This window comes from Salminus brasiliensis, chromosome 12 (assembly GCF_030463535.1).
Source record: "Salminus brasiliensis chromosome 12, fSalBra1.hap2, whole genome shotgun sequence".
Lineage (NCBI taxonomy): Eukaryota > Metazoa > Chordata > Actinopteri > Characiformes > Bryconidae > Salminus > Salminus brasiliensis.
Window position 1 is genome coordinate 1,444,442 of NC_132889.1, and position 22,700 is coordinate 1,467,141.

Genomic DNA, 22,700 nt, shown 5'->3' on the forward strand with positions numbered 1-22,700 from the left:
CTGCATGCTGTGTTACATCTCTATGGCCTTTTAGCTTGTTTAATTTTACAGTTCTTTGTTGTGAAGGATGTATTTATTAATTTATTTGCACTTTACACTTTTAATCACATCAACAACGTATCATCTGAAGAGGGGTGCCTAAACTTTAGCATACAAATGTATATACTTACTAACATTAATATTAATATACAATTCATAATATTATCACTATTAATACGGGTTTTAATATTTGATTATTTGCCAATAATAGAATATTACATATTTCAAGTTAAAAATGCCAAATGAGTTGAGTAGAGTTAAGTTGAGTTGAATTGAATCAAATGAAACTAAACTGAACTGCATTTATTTATTTAATTGCATTGTTTTAAATTAAACTGAATCAAATTGTATCAAAATGAACTGAACTGTATTTAACTGAATCAAAAACTGAACCAAATTGTGTCAATTTGAACAGAATTGAATCAAAACGTACTTTAATTAATTGCTTCGAATTGAACTGAATCAAATGAACTGACATAACTAAATTTGCTTGTTATCAAAATTGAACTGAATTAAACTGAATCTAATAGAATTAAACTGCATCAATTTGGCATGAGTTCAATCAAAACTTTTACTGAATTACTGAATCAAATGGATTTGAATCAAATTGAGTTTAATTCAATTGAATCAAACAGAATCATATCAAACTGAACTGAATCAAAATTATTTAAATTTAACTGAATCAAATGAATTTGCATTTGAACAAAATTGAATCAAATCACATGGAATCAAATTGATCTGAAGTGAATGGAACTGAACTGGGAAAAGAGAGAGAGCGTTTCCGATGTCAGAGGTCAGAGGTCTCAAACAGACTGAGATAATTTCTGCACAGAACCTCGTAAATTCATCCTGCTGGTAAAAGGGTTTGAATGGATGAGTCAGAAAATCTAATTCAGAGTTCAGAGCTTCTGAGGTCATCCAGCAGCTCTCAGTTCAGGAACTAAGGTCCGATAGACCCCAACAGAATCAGCTGAAACCCTAATGAAGAACCAGGAGCAGAGTGTGAAGGACTACGCTGGAGCTGAGGAGCAGGTGGACACCTCGCGTGAGTGGAAGCATTCAGACGAACCAGAATCCATCAGGATTGAAGGTGAGTTCACCAAACTGATGAAATGCAGCATCAGCAGCGTCTGCTATTAAAATAGCCTGCAGGCTTTGAGCTGCAGATCCAGCAGATTTCAGCACAGCTTCGAACCCTTCCCCTTTTTGCCTCCACGGCTCAGAACTACTGATGAAATCAGGCCAAGTGAGATACGGACATCAGGCCACATCATGTGAGCCGCCATGTCTGGTACATGAGAGGTACGACCTCTTGACCTGGATCCTACTGGATTCTAACTGGGATTACTGGTGACTTTACTCTCTTCAGAACGTTTCTGCATGACCCACTCATTAGAAACTCACAAACAAACAAACAAACAAGTAAACAAACAAGTAAACAAACAAATAAATGCATTTTTAGACTAGAGTCTGATATGGGGTTAGATTTTGGGTTGACGATGAGGTTTGGTTTAGATGTTGAGTTTAAATTGAAGTTTAGGATTCAAGTAAAGGTTTTCGGGGTAAGATTAGGTTAGGTTTAGGATTAGATTCACGTTTTGAGTTCAAGTCAAGTTTAGGTTCAGGTTTTGGATTTCTGTTGACATTAGGTTTAGGTTTTTTGGGGTTACATTTAGGTTTGGGGATTAAGTAAAGGTTAAGTTCAGGTTTTTGAGGTAAGGTAAGATTTGGTTTAGGATTAGATTCAAGTTTTGAGTTCAAGTCAAGTTTAGGTTCAGGTTTTGGGTTTATGATGAGGTTAGGTTTAGATTTTGGGGTTACATTTTGGATTGGGGATTAGGCTCTACTTAAATTCAAGTTTTGGTATTAAGGTAAGGCTAGATTTAAGTTTAGATTTAGGGTTATGATTTGGTTTAGGTTTTGGGTTTAAGCTGAGAAAACATTTTGATCCTCTTAGGTCCTTAGGGTTCTCCATGGCCATATATTGAAATTCAGTGTCATTATTAAGGAACAGGAACATTTACAAAGGTCCACCTGCACTCCAATGCGAGGTTCTTCAAGGGTTCTTTAGTAAAGGCAATGGTTCTATACAAAACGATGACAACCTCAAGAACCATCTAGATGCTTAAATGGATCTTTTGCTGGCTAAAGGGTTCTTCGGATTGGTGGAACACCTTTTTGCATATGGTTCTACAAGGGTTCTTCAGAACAGTGATAGCTGAGTCATATCAGAGATAGGCAGCTCTTCCCAATTTGTCAATGTACCCTATTTGCATGCAATGAGCTCCACAAGTATCTGGACACCACCTCAATGTGTTGTTTGTTTCAGTTCCCAGTTCCTGACTTGTCAAACAGGCCACATATCATTAAACTGGATGTAAAACTGCTGACTGTTCACTTTCATTTATAATGGACAAGGTTTTGAAAGTACTGTACACGACCACTGGAGTGGTGCAACGACTGGTTCCCACTGTCTGCGGTGGCTGCCGCCACTGGGCCTTCTAGAACCGACCAGACACTGACACAATCACACCTCAGCCGTTAGCAGCGACAGCACCCCAGCTAACCACGTTTTTTGGCTCCTCCTACAACTGCTTGTTCCAAATGTTTGTGGACAGCCCTTCTAATGAATGCACACAGCTTTAAGCTGCACACATTGCTGACAGATGTGCAAATGAACAAACACAGATTGTCTAGTCCTTGTAGTTCTTGTGTTGGCACTATGACTAATGCCAGGTGTGGGCTTGAGGGGTAGTTTCACACACTGCTACTGTAACTAAGACCCCCAAAATAAGGCACAGCCTCCAAACATGGTGGAGGTAGTTTCACACACTGCTACTGTAACTAAGACCCCCAAAATAAGGCACAGCCTCCAAACATGGTGGAGGTAGTTTCACACACTGCTACTGTAACTTAGACCCCCAAAATAAGGCACAGCCTCCAAACATGGTGGAGGTAGTTTCACACACTGCTACTGTAACTAAGACCCCTAAGGTGTAGACCTAGATGTGTAAACATTGTGTTAAATGCTGAACTTATGTCTATAAACTGCAAAGTCTATGGACACACTTGTCCTTCCTTTTTTATGGGTCAGTGAGAGCTAAATGGCAAGCAATATGGCGTCCCCTGTAGGCCAGCTGCGGTAATACACTTACTGAAATGGGTCAGGTATCAATACCAGCATGAGGTAGATGTTTGCATGAAACCATACATTAAAAGTGATGTTGGCGACTAGGGAAGGAACTTCTTTCATTGCAGAATGGCGCTTTGGGCAGACATAGTGGCAAAAGGAACTGAAACTGGCTCACTCATCTTCATGTCCTGGGGTATCTGGCCACCTTCAGCAGCAGATCCTCCAAGCCCTGTAAGGTGGGACCCAGCATCAGTGAGAGCCTTTGGCAGCCATGACCCTGTCGCTGGATCACCGGTTGTCCTTTCTTGGAGCACTTTTGGGAGATACTGACCACTGCATACCACTGGTTCTAGTCAAACTGCCTCAGATTCTTACGCCTGTCCATTTTTTTTGTCAGTGCTTGTCCAACTGACTGTTCCTGACAGGAGCCACTGAAACCAGATCATCAGTGTTATTCTCTAACATTTAGCACATAAGGGGTTATAAACGTTCAGGGTATTTACATACTCACACCATGTAGTTACGTGGCCGGTAAGCAAAGCACACACTTTACATGCTTGAAGCCACAAGCTAAAAGACATCAAAGCAGGAACTAAAGTAATGACTGCTTTTCAGGCCCAGCAGACCATTACTTAGGGACATTCCCAGACCTCAGGATGTCTTAATAATCAGAACTTCCTTATTCCTCATTTGGTTGCTATGTACAAGGTAGCATGATTCATCTGAACCACCCAAGTGAGTTACATAGAATTCAAGACCGTGCTCGTAAAGGACAATAGAGATTTAGAGATTGTAGGAAAGTAGCAAACAGGAAACAACTCTTGCCCTGAAAAAGTAATCTATTACTACTACTATTACTATCTTAAATCAAAGACTCTGATTTGTTTTCGTTTGTTCAAAAATAATGGTAACACTTTAGAATTGGAGGACATTATTACTGCAGGTAGTAACTGCTAATTAGCTTCTTGCTGTATGTCCTGGGTGATTGAACACCTTCTGTAAATTAGAAAATTAATAAATAAGGGTTTACACACACTAATACACTCATCGTGTACATGAATGTCATGGCAATGCTGGGTTTTCAGGATTCCTGAACTGTTCCTGAAATCAAACAGGGTCAAAATGATATGTACAGTGTCAGAAATAACCATACAGCCTCTCAGATGATTCATTCAGTGGTGCTGAAAGTTCAGGAACTCGCTAAGACCAAGACCAAGACCTCTCAATGTTCTGCTAGTGATCATGATGGGCTACAGCTGGTAGCTTCTTTATGTCCACATTTGAAGGGTTTGATTGACAGCCCTCGACAGACTGGCCAACTCACAGTAACACAATGGAAACGTCCAAGGAGTTCAGAGCAGATCTGAGAAGGATCATCTGCAGATTCCATCAGATATCATCTGGTGTAGCTACTTTGCCAAGGTCTGGAAGAAGACCCAAGCTGTCACCCTCAGCCAAGAGGAAATTGGTTTGGGTGGTCAGGAATAACCCAAGAACCACCAAGTCATAGGCCTGCCATGAACTGGAAGCTGCTGGACCACTAGTGTTACAGCAGTGTTTACAGTCAAGAGAGCTTTCCATCGCTGTAAACTAAAATCAACACCTTCAGGCTCGACTAAAGTTCCTCACAGACCAGTAAAAAGCCTTCTGGAGGAGATTTTGATTTTGGTTAAATGAGACAAAAATGATTGCAGGTGCCAAGAACACTCTTTCAACTGTTAAGCATGGTGGTGGTAGTATCAAGCTCTGGTGCTGTTTTTCAGCTAGTGGAACTGCCACACTGCACTGCAAGTGGATGGAATAATGAAGGAGTAGGAGGACTACCTCCTATCTCAAATCATCAGCTTGGACACAATTAGGTGTTCCAACAGGACAATGACCCAAAACACACATCAGAGGTGGCGTGGAATGGATAAAGCGGGCTGACATTAAGCTTTTGGAATGGCCTTCCCAAAGTCCTGACCTCAACTTTATAGAAAATATATGGACTTAAAAGTCGGGTCTGTGCCAGAAAACCAACAAAATTGGTCAAGATGAGTCAAATATCCAGTCAGAATTCTGCAGGAAGTTTGCTGATAGCTACTAAAAGTCTGGTCCAGTCCAGGTGATTTTGGTGTTTGAGGACATTTACTAATATTACCATTAATATTAGCTATATGCATATTTACGGCCCTTTATATACAACTGTGACCCTGTGTTGATTCCGAAAATTGTAAATAATAATAAAATAATAATAATAAAAAAGTTCTATTAAAATATTTTTATGTCTTACCATAAATCTCAAGAATAGGCCATTAGTCACATTAGATCATAAAAAGAACATAACATAAGTCATAATCTAGTCTTCCTGATAGCATCTTAGCGTTAAGATCTAAATTGGTAGAGAGAGAGTGTTCAGTGTGATGCTCGCTTGACCATTTAGGAAACAATCATTGTGCTAATATGCTTCCAGCAAACCCAGCCCTGTTGAGTAAGCTGCATCTCTGAGCAGTTCTGCCTTTGGTGACAGCCACAAGTCCTGACAATGACCACCAGAGGGCGCCGTCACATAATTTCAACTTTGTTCACCAACAGCTGGGCGGCCATGTCTGATTTCTGTCTGGAGATGGTCCATCATGACGTTTTCTCGTAATGTATATGAACTACTACAGAACAGTCTCCTGATTGTCTCATGATATTTGGTCAGCACATGTACACTGCTCATGCAAACGGGCAGTAAACCCACAGCTGGGAGCTTTTATCTGAGGCCAGTAGCTTTCTCAAATGGTCCAAGTGTTAAATGGTCAGTGTCAGAAAGGTAAAGCTGAACAGTGGATCATGGGGCACACAGGGGACATGTGGGCCGAGAGCTTCTTGACTTGTCAGAGCTTTTACAGATTTAGGCTTCGGATTTAGTCAAAGCCACTGCTCTGTGTTTCAGGTCCGTCACATTCAGTAAGCAAGCCACATCTGTCTCACATTAGATGTGCCGACCACAAAATCCAGCAAAAAAAAGGAGAGAAGGCCCAAAACGTGTAGTTGTCCCGCGAAGGCCGCGATTCATTACACTCCACAGCTTTCTTCAGCTTGGTTGACTGTTCAGCTTCTGCTAATCATGGACTGGATAAATGTTAAGGCACCTCAGCAGGTTTTTTATACTAGAATTATTTTGTTAAAACTAGTTTTAATATAAATACATAAAAACCTGCTCCAATTTAACTCCTGTTTAACTCAAATCAAGGTCAAAAGACCTCAAGTGTGTAGCTGTTTCTACTGCCTTGATGCGCTAAATCACACATGTATTCAGCCGCCATGTTGATAAGCTGATCAGCCGTTTGTTGTAACTGAGTTAAGCTGGCAATTAAACACACTCTGAGGATCAGCGCTCAGAATGGCTTTCATTCTCAGTGGTACTTTTTAATAAATCAATTCAGTTTGTTGTAGTTTTAATTACATTAATACTGTATGAAGTACATTAATAAAGTAAGTAGTAGTAAGTAGTAGTTTCAGTACATTAATACTGTATAAAGTAGTTTTAAGTACATTAATAAAGTAAGTAATAGTTTTAAGTATGTTAATACTGTATAAAGTAGTTTTAAGTACATTAATAAAGTAAGTACTAGTTTTAAGTACGTTTATACTGTATAAAGTAGTTTAAAGTATGTTAATACTGTATAAAGTAGTTTTAAGTACATTAATAAAGTAAGTAGGAGTTTTAAGTACGTTAATACTGTATAAAGTAGTTTTAAGTATGTTAATACTGTATAAAGTAGTTTTAAGTAGGTTAATACTGTATAAAGTAGTTTTAAGTACATTAATAAAGTAAGTAGTATTAAGTATGTTAATACTGTATAAAGTAGTTTTAAGTATGTTAATACTGTATAAAGTAGTTTTAAGTACATTAATAAAGTAAGTAGTATTAAGTATGTTAATACTGTATAAAGTAGTTTTAAGTATGTTAATACTGTATAAAGTAGTTTTAAGTACATTAATAAAGTAAGTAGTAGTTTTAAGTATGTTAATACTGTATAAAGTAGTTTTAAGTACATTAATAAAGTAAGTAGTAGTTTTAAGTATGTTAATACTGTATAAAGTAGTTTTAAGTATGTTAATACTGTATAAAGTAGTTTTAAGTACATTAATAAAGTAAGTAGTAGTTTTAAGTATGTTAATACTGTATAAAGTAGTTTTAAGTACATTAATAAAGTAAGTAGTAGTTTTAGGTACATTAATAAAGTAAGTAGTAGTTTTAAGTATGTTAATACTGTATAAAGTAGTTTTAAGTACATTAATAAAGTAAGTAGTAGTTTTAAGTACATTAATAAAGTAAGTAGTCTGTTAGTAGGCACATAAGTACATAAGTAAGTACATTAACCCCTTCACACTCCAAGGCTTATCATGCACTAAGGTGTATTACTCAGTAACTACAGGGACGTCTGTACAAACTGGTGCTATTCTCTGGTAATAGAAGTCTGTAATAACACTTTCTAAGGCTTTATAGAGGGTTAATGAAGTGAGTTATAGATTTAAGTACAATAATACAGTCGGTAGTGGTTTTAAGTGTGTAAAAATTGTAAGTAATAGTTTTAATTATTGTAATAAAAAGTAAAAACAAAAAGCAGTACAGTGGTACGAGTGTTCAAAAAATGTCCTCTAACACATCTATCAGGGTTGTAATGAGGACACATAAGCAGATGGCGGATCTTCATTAGTTCAGTCATGAAGAAAACCTCAAACTGATTCTCAGACTGCTGCTAACAACCGTAGGCATTAACATGATATGCCTACACACACACACACACACACACACACACATTAATAGAGGAAAGCAGGTCAGGAGAGCATTCAGTAGCACAGACAGACAGGCCGTTAATGGGGCAGTCATGGGGAAGCATGAAGTGAATATAGCCTGAAGGCCTGAGGGGGTGATAACTCACTACGCTACGCTAGTGAACACTGGCATACTGGTCAACTAGCTCATCTAGACCAGTAAGAACCAGTATATGTTGGTTTTTGAAAGCTGGAAGGTGGGTCAACCAGTACTACACCAGCATCAGACCAGTATAAACCAGTATACGTTGTGTTTACAACACTGGCCTACTGGTGGCCCAGAAGCAACCTGTTGATTTTCCCTTCAGCTCTGTCTTGGAACAAGGTCATGTGACCCCAGCCTCCAGCTTTCCAGGGAGGGGAGGGTCAGTTTCACTACACTGCTGCTGTAAAAACTGCACTGTGCCTTTAAGAGGTTTAGAGTGACACATCATCCTCTGATTGGTTTAGAGGGAAGGAAATCAATGCGGCACAGAGCGCTAACTGTGTTTGTGCCAGAGGGAAGAGGCTTGTGGCGACTTGTCCTGTCAGGATTATGTAAGCAGAGCTCTGTAAACAACCAGCGGCTGGTGTCAGATCCCAGGAGTGAGCTGAGGGGGTTAAACTACGCTGAGCAGACCCAGCAACTTCTCCTCACTTCCATTCAGAGGAGCACAAGCAGGGATCCAGTTGTGCGTATCCCAGATGTGAAGAGGATATGATGGGAGTGCAATAAATGCAGCGGTCAGACTGTAGAAACTACAGACACTGCAGATTCATACTGGATTAAAATCATTGCAGAATTATTAGTCAGATTCATACTGGATTGGAATTTATTATTATTATTATTATTATTATTATTATTATTATTGTCTATAAGAAAAAAGTAATGCTGCTAATTCATACTGGACCAAAATCCTTCCATGATTATTACTGACAAAGTGTACAAGTTACATATGTTACAGATTCATACTGGATAAAAATTACTTCACTATTACTACTGTGAGACTGCAAACATTTCACACACTGCAGATTCATACTGGATAAAATGATTCCTTAATTAGTATGATTTTAAAACACAAAACTATGCTTGGCGCCAAATTCATGCTGGTTGAAAATCACTACCAAAATGTTACTGTCAGACTGTAACACCTATATATAATATAAATTCATACTAGACTAAATTACTCTACTAAAAAAAACTGCAAACACTGCAGATTCATACTGGAATAAAATAATTATGCAAGTAGTACTGCTTGACAAAAATGTGACACGGACAATTCATACTGGATTAAAATCACTCCACAATTACTACTGTGAGACTGTAAAAAAATTATACACTACTTCATTATACACTAGATTCATACTGGATAAATTGATTTGACAAATGATTTGACAAAAAACTAAACAGTAACTATGCATGCTATGGAATTAAATATACAGCTGTAAATTCATACTGGACTAAATTACTCCACAATTATTACAGTCAGACTAAAAAACTGTTATTATTGTCAGATAGTTAAAACTACACACTGCAGATTCATACTGGATTGAAATCGTTTGTTAAGTAGTACTGCTTGACAAAACAGTGACACTGACAATTCATACTGGATTAAGTACTACTGCTAGAATGTAACAGACCACACACCATGAAGATTCATGCTGCACTGAAATCACTCTGTAGTTATTACTGTCAGGCTGTAAAAAGAACGCACACCACAAATTCATACCGGGTTAAAATCACTACACAGTTATTACTGTTAGACTGTTTAAACTACATACACTGCAGATTCATACTGGATAAAATGATTAATAAATTAGTATGGTTTGACCATACCCCCCCCTCCCGAATACCCCCCTGCACGCTACCGAATTCATACTGGATGTAAAATATCAGATCTTTTAGCTACTTATACTATGAAACTAATCAAGCTTAACTTAAGATCATGTTCCATCTGCTCCTCTGACCCGATTGGCAAGAATGCAGCGAGGAAATCTGACCCTAAATCAGAACTTTCGCTCATAAATAGTCGTGACAGCATCTCTCCTCTCGCGCTCTCCTCCGTCTGCTTATTCCATGAATGCACATTTATGCTCCTCCAGGGAGGAGGACTGTAGAAAAGCTCCAAGTCGCGCTGGCTGCCAAAGAAAACAGCCCCGACCAGGCCTGAGCATTAGCTAAACGCCCCGACAGAAGAAGAGAAAAGCCCTTCAGAAGCTCTAAAAACATACAGAGGGCTGACACCGACTGGCCGGGGCGGGAGTGGACACCACGGCCCGCTCCCCAACGCACCACAGACCATAAATATCACAGGCCGGGTCCTTCCCTGCGCCGGACGGATCATCATCACATGAGAATGCGTGTGGATGGAGCTGGGAAGTGACATGGGTTTGCGGTGTAGTTAGTGGTGCAGTGTCTTCTCTCTCTCTCTCTCTCTCTCTCTCTCTCTCTCTCTCTCTCTTTTTCCAGACCTCTGGCCATGTAACAGGCCCTCATCCATTAGCACAACCCTGACGGAGGAGTAATTGACTTAATTTTATGGCAGGAAACCACCTGGGCGCATAAATAGCAGCGGTGGAGCTGAGATTAGCTCACCATGTCTGTTTACTGCTTTCCCATTAGCATTTCATCAAGACCTGCCGGGTAAAGCCTGATCCCAGAGTCGCGTCTCTGAGAACATTTCACACACACGCCATGTCCAAATGTTTGTGGACACCCCCTCTAATGAATCTTAGATTGATTGTTAACACAGAGGTGCAAATGCACACACACAGAGCTCGTCCAGTCCCTGTAGAGAAGTACTGCCAATAGAATAGGACTATCTAGAGCAGGCACCATGCTGCCTAATAATGCCAGGCGTGGGCTAGCAGAGGGGTATAAAGGCCCCCAGCATTGAGGAGCTGTGGAGCAGTGGAAGAACTGCTGTGTTCTCTGGAATGATGGTGGAGGAGCTCCATCCAGTGCAACATCCTGACTTCACTAACAGTGCTCTTGTTGCTGAATGCAATCAAATCTTTACAGCAGTGCTGCTCCAAAATCTAGTAGAAGGCTTACTACGACAATTACTCCAACAAAAGCAGGATCGGCTTGTTTCAATGTCCTTGATTACAGAAGATGGGCACGTGTCCCAATACTTTTGTCCATATAGTGTACGCGTAAACGTTCTTGGTCAGCGAATCTGAATACTTTCTGTTTATTTTGTGTACAAATTTAACGTTTACAGTCCAAATAAAGAGCTGTAGACTGCATTCTGTCAGACTCCTGCAGACCTTCTCAGAACTTCTCCAAAAACACAAACAGATGTCTCGAAGCAAATTGGCTTAGCCTCTGCTTTATGAGCCTGGCTGATTCTCAGGCTGCTGGACTGCTGCAGCTGCAGCCCTGCCAAACCACGCAGCTCGACATGACCGGGCCTGACGACAGACCTAGTGAGGAACTGCTCCAGGCTGGAGTTTCCACTCAGGCTCGGATCTCTCACAATTTCTTACCATTCTGTGCTATTTTCTCTTGTTCTTCAGCTGAATCACTGTTATTATCAGTATTATGTGTGTTATTGTTATTAATATGACTATGACTAATGCCTCTAGTCTTCTGCAGTAGTGATTGGAACATTGCTATGAGAGTGTGAGCATCAGTGAGGTCAGGGACTGATGGATGACTGACTGATGGAGCTCCGTCATCAGTCCAGAGAACCTCAGAGCTCAAAGCATGGGCCTTAGTACCCCTCTAGCTGCACCTCACTAGGGAAGATTAAGTGTGGAATACTGGACTGACCCTTCCTTTCCTCGACTCTGCTGATCTGTATCTCACGGCCTCAGGAAATGCACTGGCAGAGCTGACTAGCTCACGGATCCACATGGCTACCAGGTCAGCAGAATCTAAGAGAGGACGTTTCAGTAAAGTATTTGGACGCAGCTGGCAGTCAGTGGTTCTCGTCAGTATGCTGACCTAAACACTGCCTCACCAAAGCATGGTTCTTTTTTTATTCAAGGGTTCCTTGGAGAACCCAAAGTGATTCTTCTTTGGCATAGGCCACAAAAAAAGCTTGTTGGGTAAAGGCTTGTACAGTGGATGCTCTTCAGGCACCCACAAAACCATGTTTGATGAGTGTGAAGAACCTTTCAAATGTTCTAAAGGGGTTCTTTCCAGAACTTTCACATGATGTTCTTTAAACTTTAAAAATGTTCACACTCAAAACACAGTTATTTTTAAAACCATCTAATGGATGGTTCTTTAAGGAACCAACAGTGGTTCTTCAATGGCATTCAATGGCAACCTCTTTTTGAACGTTCTTGGACGCTTCCATGTAAACAACCCCATTATCCTCACTCCCTCTTCCAGTTCTAACTGAAATACAGTTAAACTATGTGGACAAAAGTATTGGGACACCTGCTCATTCATTGTAACTGCCTCTACTGTCCAGGGAAGAAGGCTTTCTACTAGATTTTGATGGAGCATGGCTCTGAGGATTTAATTGCATTTAGCTACAAGAGTGTCAGCGAGGTCAGGATGTTAAATAATTAATCACCCCCCCCCCATCCATCCCAACTCCCCAACTCATCCCAAAAGTATTGGATAGAGCATCATCATCATCCCAGAGAACACACGCCTGGCATTAGGCATGAGTCCTATTCTTTTGGCAGTACTTCTCTACAGGAACTAGACAAGCTCTCACCCTGCTCTGCAAGCTGCCGCTGTTGGGCCCTTGAGCAAGGCCCTTATGTGTGTGTTCACTGCACGGATGGGTTAAAGGCGGAGGCCAAATTTCACCTGTGTCCAAAACACACAAATGGTGAACATGGCTGTTTTGGTGTCTTGGTGTGCATATGTGTTTGTGTGTGTGTGTGTGTGTGTGTGTGTGCATTTGCACATCTGCGTCAGCAATGAGTGCAACTAAAGGTAGCTGAATGCATTCATTAGAAGGGGTGTCCACAAACATTTGGCCACACAGTGTATATTAAGCTCTAAGCAGACAGAGAAACAGAGATATGCTGTATGATGAATGGCCTTGAGCTCTCAACTCCAACCTTCCATCCTCAGGCCGTTTTCCCGGAACCCTACTGTCAAACCCTGGGCCTCTGAAGCTCCTGTACTTTAGACCGAGGAGGTGGGGGGAACGGGGGTGGGGTCAGGCTGCCTGACTGACCAGTATCCTGCAGATAGTGTTCCAGGTCACCGGGCCTTGTGCCTTGTCCTGTGCTGGCTCGGCTCTTACACAGCAGAACCCAAAGAGCCGCATTTCCCCATCACAGCCAAAAATGGAGAGAGTGCCACTGTGAGAAAATGGGTTTGTGAAGGTTCTGCAGGGTACCAGAGGTGGTTCTTCTACAGCATTACCCCAAAGAGTTCTCTTTGCACTGCCACTGTAAGCCATTATCACTCTTGGTTCCCTGCAGAACCCTGTTTGAAGAAGAGATCTGTGAGTGTGAAGAACCTTAGGTTGTGTACCAATCGAAATCTTTCTAGAACAGTCAGATGATGTGGAGGTTCTTTAAACCTTAAAAATGCTGAAAGTGGTTCTTTTATGGTATAGGCCATGGCACTAAGATATTACCTTAGGTTCCCCGCAGAACCATGATTGAAAGAGATTTATCAGTGTGAAGAGCTTCTAAATCGTTTGTAAGGCTGTGTACCAATTTAAGGGTTCTTTCGGGAACCTTCACATGGCATGAAGGTCCTTCAGGGCGTTCTTACACCTACAGTTAGTTTATGAACCCTGAAGAGTTCGGTTCATTTGGTCAAGTGTGAAAAGCATTTTCGAGCCCAGGAGTGGTCCAGAGAGTGGTCTCGGAGTCTCCTGAAATCTGGAGTGGTCTGGAGTTGGCTTCTGGTGTGGACTGCTGCTCGTGTGAAGCTGGTTTATGGAGAGTCTGGCCACTTCCAATTTCCACCACTGTATGAGAAAATGACTGCAGGAGGGAGCCTGCGAGCGAATCCTCAGGTGAACGGAGCTAAACGCCTGCTGTGACATGGAGACCCTGTGCAAATATTTAACACCCTAAAGGATTAGGGTGTAGGAGGTGGATGTGTAGGAGGCTGTTTGTCTTTAAGTGGACTTAAGTCACACAGTCGTAAGTGATCAAGGATCCGTCACGGCAGCAGAATGTACACATGGGGAACACTACAGCGTCAATGTTGTACGTGTCAGCTCTGCAGGGCCACGTAAATGTGTCCTTATCTAACTGTGACCTGGTTATCTGAAAGTCCACAGCTCTGCCTGTGTTGGAGCAGAGAACCGGAACGTGAGATACTGTAACTGAACACGTTTCTCATCAACGTTATGATCAAACACCATAAACCCGTTTGAACCATCGAAGACCAGCAAATACCTCACTGTACAAACTGCTGGATTTCCATAGAGGGGTTATACCCACAGTATCCTGTGGAGCCCAGCTGCTGGATCAGTGACTATGGCATAGTAACAACCCAGCCAATGGGTCCATTTGTGTAAACTAATAGAACCTGAGAAGTTACTTCCATTACTTCCGTCAATTACTTCCATCAATTATTTCCATTACATCTATCAATTACTTCCACCAATTACTTCCATTACCTCCGTCAATTACTTCCATTACTTCCGTCAATTACTTCCATCAATTACTTCCATTACTTCTGTCAATTACTTCCATTATTTCCATCAATTACTTCCATCAATTACTTCTGTCAATTACTTCCATTACTTCCACCAATTACTTCCATTACTTCTGTCAATTACTTCCATTATTTCCATCAATTACTTCCATCAATTACTTCTGTCAATTACTTCCATTACTTCCACCAATTACTTCCACCAATTACTTTCATTACTTCTGTCAATTACTTCCACCAATTACTTCCTTCAATTACTGTCATTACTTTCACCAATTACTTCCATTACTTTTATCAATTACTTTAATTACTTCCATCAAACACTTCCACTCTGCTGAAGTGAAGCCATTCAGGATAGATGTTGTATTGAAGTAGACACGCTATTATAGACAGCACTTCAGAGCTAGCTAAGCTAGCGTTAGCTTGCTAATAAGGTTGTCATGTTTGTTTCCTCTGTTTTATTGGAGGGTCGTTCGTAGTTGCAGCCTTTCTTATGATATTTGTATATATTCCGATCAGTATTATTATTCAACCTGACTGATAATTAGATTTATTAGCAAACTTTGTTAACAAAACTTTACTAAGCTGTTTAAGCAATAAACCAATCAGACAAGACCAATTTAAATAGCCCAGCACAGCCAATAAAACGAGTGCTGTCCCCAAATTCCAAATTCAACACAAACTCGCTGGTTCGAATCCCAGGTCAGGCTGTTTGCCATCAGCAGCCGGAGTCAGAGAGAGCACAGCTGGCCTTGTACTCTCAGGGGTGGGATGATGGCATTTCCTCATTTTAGCACAGGCTGTTGTAGCCGGGGCCGGGGAGACGAGCTTTCCTCTGAGTGTGTTGGAAAAGTTGGGATTTACATTGGGCAGAGAGACGTGTGCTAGTCCTCAGCTTCCCAGTGGGGAGAGTACTAACGAGTGGGTTGGGTAACTGGCCGTCTAAAATTGGGGAGGGTAAAAACAAACAAAACACAACAACAAAGAATAAACAAAACATCTGTCATCTTAAGAAAATAATAATAATATTAAATAACTACTTAAATAATACAAATGTAGCTTATAATTAGTACGTTCCGGACACCTGCACTGTACACTGGTAAAAGTATAAGATCCTTGAGGAACTTTTAGAGGTTCTTCTTTTTTAAACTGTTTAGGTACTTTGAGGAAACCTCAGGGAAAAGATTTTAGAAGTAAAAGGTTCCTTGAATGTTCCTCAAAACATCTCAAAACAGGCTCAAACAGAAGAACCTTCAAACGTTCCTCAAAGATTTTCAGATTTTTGAGGTTTCTGAGCTGTTTCTACTCAAACGCCTTCAGCGAACCGGCGGTGTTCAGATTAAAAGATCTGGAAGGACTGGAAGGACTGTTGGGTTTTGCCTTGGTCTTTCTAGATGGTTTAGTTGTGTATGTGCTTCTGAAAGTAATGCAGAAGTACTTTAATGACGACATGGCTTTTCCAGGCATTATTAAGTAAAGTAATCCCAGTTCCCAAGTCATTTGTAATGCATTACTTTTCAGCCCTGCCCTGATCTCAGGTCCAAAGTCTCCTCCTTCAGTAGAACGACTGGTTTACTCGAGGCTTGTTCAGTTCAGTTCAGCAGACGTTGGCTCACTCTTATCTCCGAGATAAGGCTAAAGTACATAAACAGTCACTGGGTAGTCATTCCTTAAAGGCCTCACTCCTCAAATAGTCCTCCACGTTGTCTTTTTTCCTGGATCCGCCTCACGTCACTGCTGGTCCCTTTCCAAGGCACTGCTAAACGTTACATTGCAAATCTGACAACTAGATCAGGTAGTTGATGTATGATAATGACGTCATATGAATAATTTTAATAACTATTTTTTTTCTTATTTAATTTGTTTACTTGATTTCTCTTTTTTTACCTGATAAAAAATTCCTGGTTGCTGGTTGACCATCTCCGCTCTTGACCAGAAAAGGGTATGTTTCCGTTCTTTCATCTGAGCTAGTCAACCAGCATCACCAGCTTGACTAAACTCGCTCAGCTATTCGACCAGTATCACCAGTTTGATGACCAGCTTGGTAAGACCGGTAACCCTAACTGGTAGTCTTACCAACAAGTCATCCAGTTAAACCAGCTGACTTACCTGGACAGGGCATGTTCTTGCTAGGATGACCAGGTTTTCAACCACCGTGGCCATCAAAGACCAGTTCAGCCCATCTAAAATGAGGGTGCTCCATCCGATACTGTTTGAAAGAGAGTTGGCGTATTTTAATGGATCGGGTACTGGCTGTTTTAATTACAGTCCAGTTTACAGTCTTTATTTTTAACCATGGTGTTCAGAGCGCCATCTGGTGTCCTCAAGGCGCCATTAACGGATATTATTCCCAGCCGGCTGCAGCACCAGCAGTGCGGACCTTCTCAGAAGTCTTTCTCTGTTTATAAACCAGCACTGAAGAACCCGTTCAGAACCGAGTGGAGGCTAATGCTAATGCTAACACACGGACACACAGAACCATTTACCCACTATAAACCAGTTATTACACACCAATAGACCAACAACCACAGATACCAGTCCAGAGTGTGTACCACTACACACACACTCAGGAAGTGATCAGACTGCAGTGTTGTAAAGGAGCTGGGAGCTGATTGGTCAGGGAGGAGATCAGACTGGATTATCAGATATTAAACACTATAAAACATCATTTTAAGAAAAGTCTCGACTAAACTAAATCAGTCAGTCCAGAATGTCTGATTATAGAATCTGATCCTGAAATTAAAGAGAATTTACTGATCAGATTAATCAGCAGCTCGTCTGATCTAAACTGTAGGGCTGGATTATTATTTATACACACACAGAGATCGGATGGGGTTGGTATCGGCTGATACTCAGTATTAGGAGACTCAGATCAGATAACCTGATCGAGACGTCCCTTCACTGAAGGCCAGTAAATGGTAGAAAGCTGCTGTGGCGTCATTACGAGGGAACAGCTGAATGGCTTTGCCTCAAAGCTGGCCAAGGTTCGTACAAGCTTCCTGTTCAGTGGAAAAAACCCAGATCTGAATGAACCGAGCTCATTTCAGCCCAGCTGGACACAAACGAACAGTGAGATTTCGGTCAGCGGTGTGCTATTTGCCATGTGTTGGTCCATAAAGTTTACCCATGGCTTTGGGAAATGAGCACAGTTCTCATTTATGATTATATGTCCCACTGTGTCCAGCGGATTACTCTCAGGCTCCGTGCTCAGGTTTGTTGAAGGTAAACTGGGTTAAAAATCAACCTAGTTTGGGTCACAGAACACACACTGGAGGGTTAAACTGACCCACAGAGAGCATTCAGCTACTTTAAGCTCAATACTTCACAGGTATTAAAAACAGCTGACCCTGCTCCTGCTGGAGTCACAGTCTCTACTAGATGTGAGGATTTGATTGTATTGAGTGAGTTTTCAGGAATGCTCCAAACAATGGATCGGCATTAGAGTTAGCCTTCACTCGGTTCTGAACGGGTTCTTCAGTGCTGGTTTATAAACAGAGAAAGGCGAGTGAGCGGTTCTGCGGTTCTCCCGCTGGTAAAACAGGTCTTTTTCAGGTTCCACTGTAAAATAGCTCCACACTACAGAACCTCAACTCCTTTATTTACCTTCTGGGAGTGTCTGCACTGCTACTGCAGCCAGCTGGGAATAACATCCGTTAATGGTGCCTTGACAAAGACTCAGAACTGGATTGGGATTAAAATAGCCAATACCTGATCCGTTAAAATAGGCCTATTTCACTGAATCCACTGGATGTACTACATGCAATTCCATGTAGAAGTGCTGGAGCTGTGGTATTCTGTTAATCACAGTTCATTGAGTGAAGCTATGAGTGAAGAAACTGCAGGCAATACAATACAAGGCAGATTTGTATCACTTGACAACCCCTGAACGCTGCATTGGACATGGAGCGCACTAACAAAACCACACCAGAGCAGAGATAATGTCAATCAAAAAGTGATTTAATCATTTAGATCATCATTAGATTCATCTTCAGCATTATAAGGTCAGAAACCGAAAAGGAAGAGGACAGTACGGGTTAAGACACAGCGTCTGGGTGTGTGGAAAAGTAAAAGAGAACGAAAACAACACAACAAAGACAGAAGACCAAAAACCAAGATTACAGATAAGGCAACTTTCCCGGTGAAATAAGGCGAAAGACATCACCCTGAACATAAGTATGCGCTGGCTCTGGTCAAAGGCCATTGTCCAAATAGATCTAATACCTGGCGAAAGGTAACCTAAACAAGAGAGACTGGGTTTGGTGTGATGTGTTGAAACGGTGAGGCTGAATCCTCGAACTTAAAAGAGTTTTTTTTGTTTGTTTTTTTAATGAAAACACCGTTGTCCGTCTCGGCCAACAACAAAAAAAAAAGTTAAAAATCCACAATTAATCCTTGGCTCTTGGCTCTGCACGGCTTAAACACTTGATACTCAACACACACGGCCTGCCAACTTCAATCCTGAAAAGACTTCTGGAAAAGTCACTACAGTGATTCATGCCGAGGCCGAATTATTCGTACTCGGTACACGAAGCTGAGGCTTTGGGATTTGAGAGGGAATGAAATGCAAGAGCGGTGCTGAGGAGCTAACTCAAGTTTGATAGGCCGTTTAAAGACAAACCAGCGCACAAAAGAGAACGAAATATAAGATACTGCAAAACCCGGTCCAGTCTAAATCTCAATGGCTTCAATCCCCAACCCCCCACCACCACCCCACCCTACCCCACCCATTATCACAACTGTATATATGTGCTTTATTACAGCTCAGTGGTGCACATTCGAACAGTTCACTGTGCAAAACGAACAGCTCACAACAATTCAAGCCACAAAGTCCAGGACAAAGTTAAAAAAAAACAAAACAAAAAAAAAAACAACCAAAACAGGCCGACAAAAATGAACCCCAGTGAACCCCCGTGAACCCCAATCCAATAATAAACACAGAAATACTTCAGCTAGTTTAACCTCCTCTCTATCTGCCCCACCTGTAGAGTGTGGTGGTTGACTATAAGGATGCACCGAAATGGGAATTCTGGGTGGATGCCCATATCGGATATTTTTCATGACAGCGGATGGTGCCTCGTAAACATTCCTTAGTTGTAGAAATTGGGTGTATGATATTTATTTGGGTTTAAATGCAGTTAAATGATTACAATATTGGTCAATAAATACGGCTTGTCCGTATAATCCGAGTGGCTAATTGTTTTGTAATTAATGGTATAATAGTATTGTACTGTGTGATTCACACTGAATGTGACTAATCGTATTTCTCTGCACATCTGTGACTCTAAGGTACAGTCCCCGCTCCCCAATAACCTATCAGCCCTAATACATTTCTGCAGATACTGATTCATAAACATTTCTAAACTGTAGAAATTAAGACTAAGCCCATCTGGATCAGCATTATGGATAAATAAAATATTTATGTAGGTAATAAATGCATAGATTTTGGTGTGGATGCTCCGAGCCACCTACATATTCATCAAATCATCATCAAATATCAGCTTCAAATGTCGGTAAATTATTCTAATCGTCTTGGCAATGAAAATATGAGAGGAGTTATCTGCTGATATCGATACGTTTCTATTCTGATATAAACATGTACCCCTAATTAATAACCACAGATAAAACTTCAATATTTCCTTAAAAACAAAAGAAAATGTACTTATAATGGATGAAAATTAGCAGAAAGTGAAACAGTTATAATCATAAAGTTTCTGTTCTAGTTGGTGGCGGATAGAAACTAGGCTGAAAAACTAAAAAAAAACAAAAATCTAATCTTTCTCATTTTTTGAGATTGCTGTAAGAATATTATAAGATGACCTGCCTTGTACTTGTTTGGAGTCCTTTTATCTTAAACTGAAAACAGAAACTTTGTTGTCACCAGTTCATTTGCTCCTTTTAAGCATTATTTCTTGAAATAAGCAGCATTTTTCAACATAAAGGATGAGAATGTGTGAAATTCAAGTAAATCATTTTTTCAATCAAATTTTTCATAAATAAACAGTCTTACAATATTCTTAGAATTGCAAAATGAGAAATATTAGATATTCAGACCAGATGCGAGATGATTTCACTTGATGTGTGTTATTTTTGTAGCAAACGTCCTTCTAGCCATAAAGCTGGACTGTGGAGTCTGTGGAGCTTCTATACCATATCACTGCTGTCCAATGAAAACCATGCATTTCTATTTTTGTCAGTTTTCAGTTTTCCTCACTGTTTGAAAACTGATCTTTACACTGTGTCTATAATTATGGATGAACAGACCAACTGCTCTAAATTACTTAATTACATAAATTCTTTTGTTACACTGACTTCCATTCAAAGTTAAGAAGGTTACCATGTTTTTCACTGGACAGCATTTTCGTTTTTTAGTACAAACTATTGTACCAATTACTTGTCAGCGGAGTAGTGTTTGGAGGAAAACCAGAGATACACACTGAGACACAGAGACAGTTACAACATAAACAGTCGGACTGCGACAGAAACAGGAGCTGCATGCTTTTGGGGGAGCTTCATCGTTTTGGTTTTTCAGCATTAAAGAAGAAGGCACTTTACTGAGTGCTACACTGGCATTGGCCCTGTTAGACCTGTTGTATCACTTGGAATGAAGAAGTGCTGATGTATGCCTGCAGATGCAAGGGTCCGTCGCCAACTCCTGTGCGTCCAGTCCGATCAGCGTTTGCGTCCACGGATCGATTCGAGTCAAGGGGGTGCGCACCGCAAGCATACATTCTTCACGTGTCCCACCACATGACACCCTGACGGACAGCTGGCTCAAGAGGAACTATTTTTGTTCCTTAGCAGCAGTCGCTAAGGCGAACAGTGGGGCTTTATTTGTAGTTTTTAAAAAACAAAAAAATGTTAAAAATAAAATATAAAAACAAAATAATAAAAAAAGCACATCAGTTTGTGAGGGAAAGCTGGTCACCCCTGCAAGCGGCATACTCACGACTACCCACGGCAGAACATCTACACCTCCTCCACCTCCTCCTCCCGCCGCGGTTTCGCCACTGCTTGTGCAAAGATGGCAAGAAATTTGTGAAAGGTCTTTCAAAAATATAGCATTCTCTTTAAAAACAAAAAAAGTCTACGACGACAACAGTCCGATGCATATCTGACGTAAAGCCAAGGCACATTTGGTTACTGCATCCGGCGGACGTTGGCGACAACAGCGGCCATCAGTTTGGTGGTTTGCCAACGTGCACTGTGATTTTGGTGAACAGCCGATCCTTCTCCACTTTCAGCACTTTGTAGGACAAGGAGTTGATGCCGTCTTTGTGCATGGTCTCCCTGGTGTGAGCTATCCGGTCAAACCTGAAGGAAGAAAAGACGCAGTTGACCTTGGGCTGGAGCCGAAGAATAGGCTTGCCGCTCATTTTTAAGGCCTACTTGACATTAAATGACATTTTGCGACCTGTTCGGTGGAGATCTTTCCCCTGGAGAAATAAACCCAACCCAACTTTTTATTAGGTGGTTACTAAGGCATACTAGGCAGTGTTTCTAAACGGTTACTACCAGGGCTGGCCCAGGCCTTTATAGGGCCCTAAGCTGATTTTCATTTAGGGCCCCCGATACCACTACCTCAGCACCAAATGCTTATGAAGCACCCGGGCCTTTATCGACCACCCAAGCGACGGATATCTATCTGCATTTGCCCAACAGTGTCAGCAGCCAGTGAACAGTATGGGGAAACAAACAGCTCATCCTAAAGGTATGTTCTCAGAGGTGTAATTTAATACACACCTGGCGTCCGACCTAACTGTAAATTCCATAAAAAAAACACAACCATGCAGCTGGTAACTTCCCGGTGTTTGCTGCAGTATGATCGGCACAGGGCATGCATGCATGAAATGTACGAAGGCCAATCATTTCCTCATTGAGCAACATGAAACAATACACAAAAACCAACTCATTACCAAGGTGTGTTGTGGGGTTGCCACGTCCAACTTGTTTTGCTGTTAAGGGTTTGAGGTTTGAGAGGGGAACTCCAGGGCTTTGATGACCGATTAAGGTCACACATGCACTTTAAGCCTGTACTGCAACCAGACACCTCTCGCTCTTAAGTTCGTGTTGGGCCGCTCAGATAACAGCTCTGTTTTCCCACGTGTCTTTCTGGGTGAGGTACCCAGATCATGTGACTGCAATAATGTGTCT

General features: G+C 41.2%; 1 protein-coding gene across 1 annotated transcript in view; it reads right to left on the minus strand.

Moving 5' to 3' along the window:
- Positions 1-19,273: 19,273 nt before the first annotated feature.
- b4galt1l (DP-Gal:betaGlcNAc beta 1,4- galactosyltransferase, polypeptide 1, like) overlaps positions 19,274-22,700 on the minus strand; it is a 30,283-nt gene continuing 26,856 nt past the window's right edge. The window contains exon 6 of the mRNA XM_072692957.1: positions 19,274-21,860. Coding sequence (XP_072549058.1) covers positions 21,725-21,860 — 136 coding nt within the window. The 3' untranslated portion in view covers positions 19,274-21,724. The remainder of the gene's footprint in view (positions 21,861-22,700) is intronic.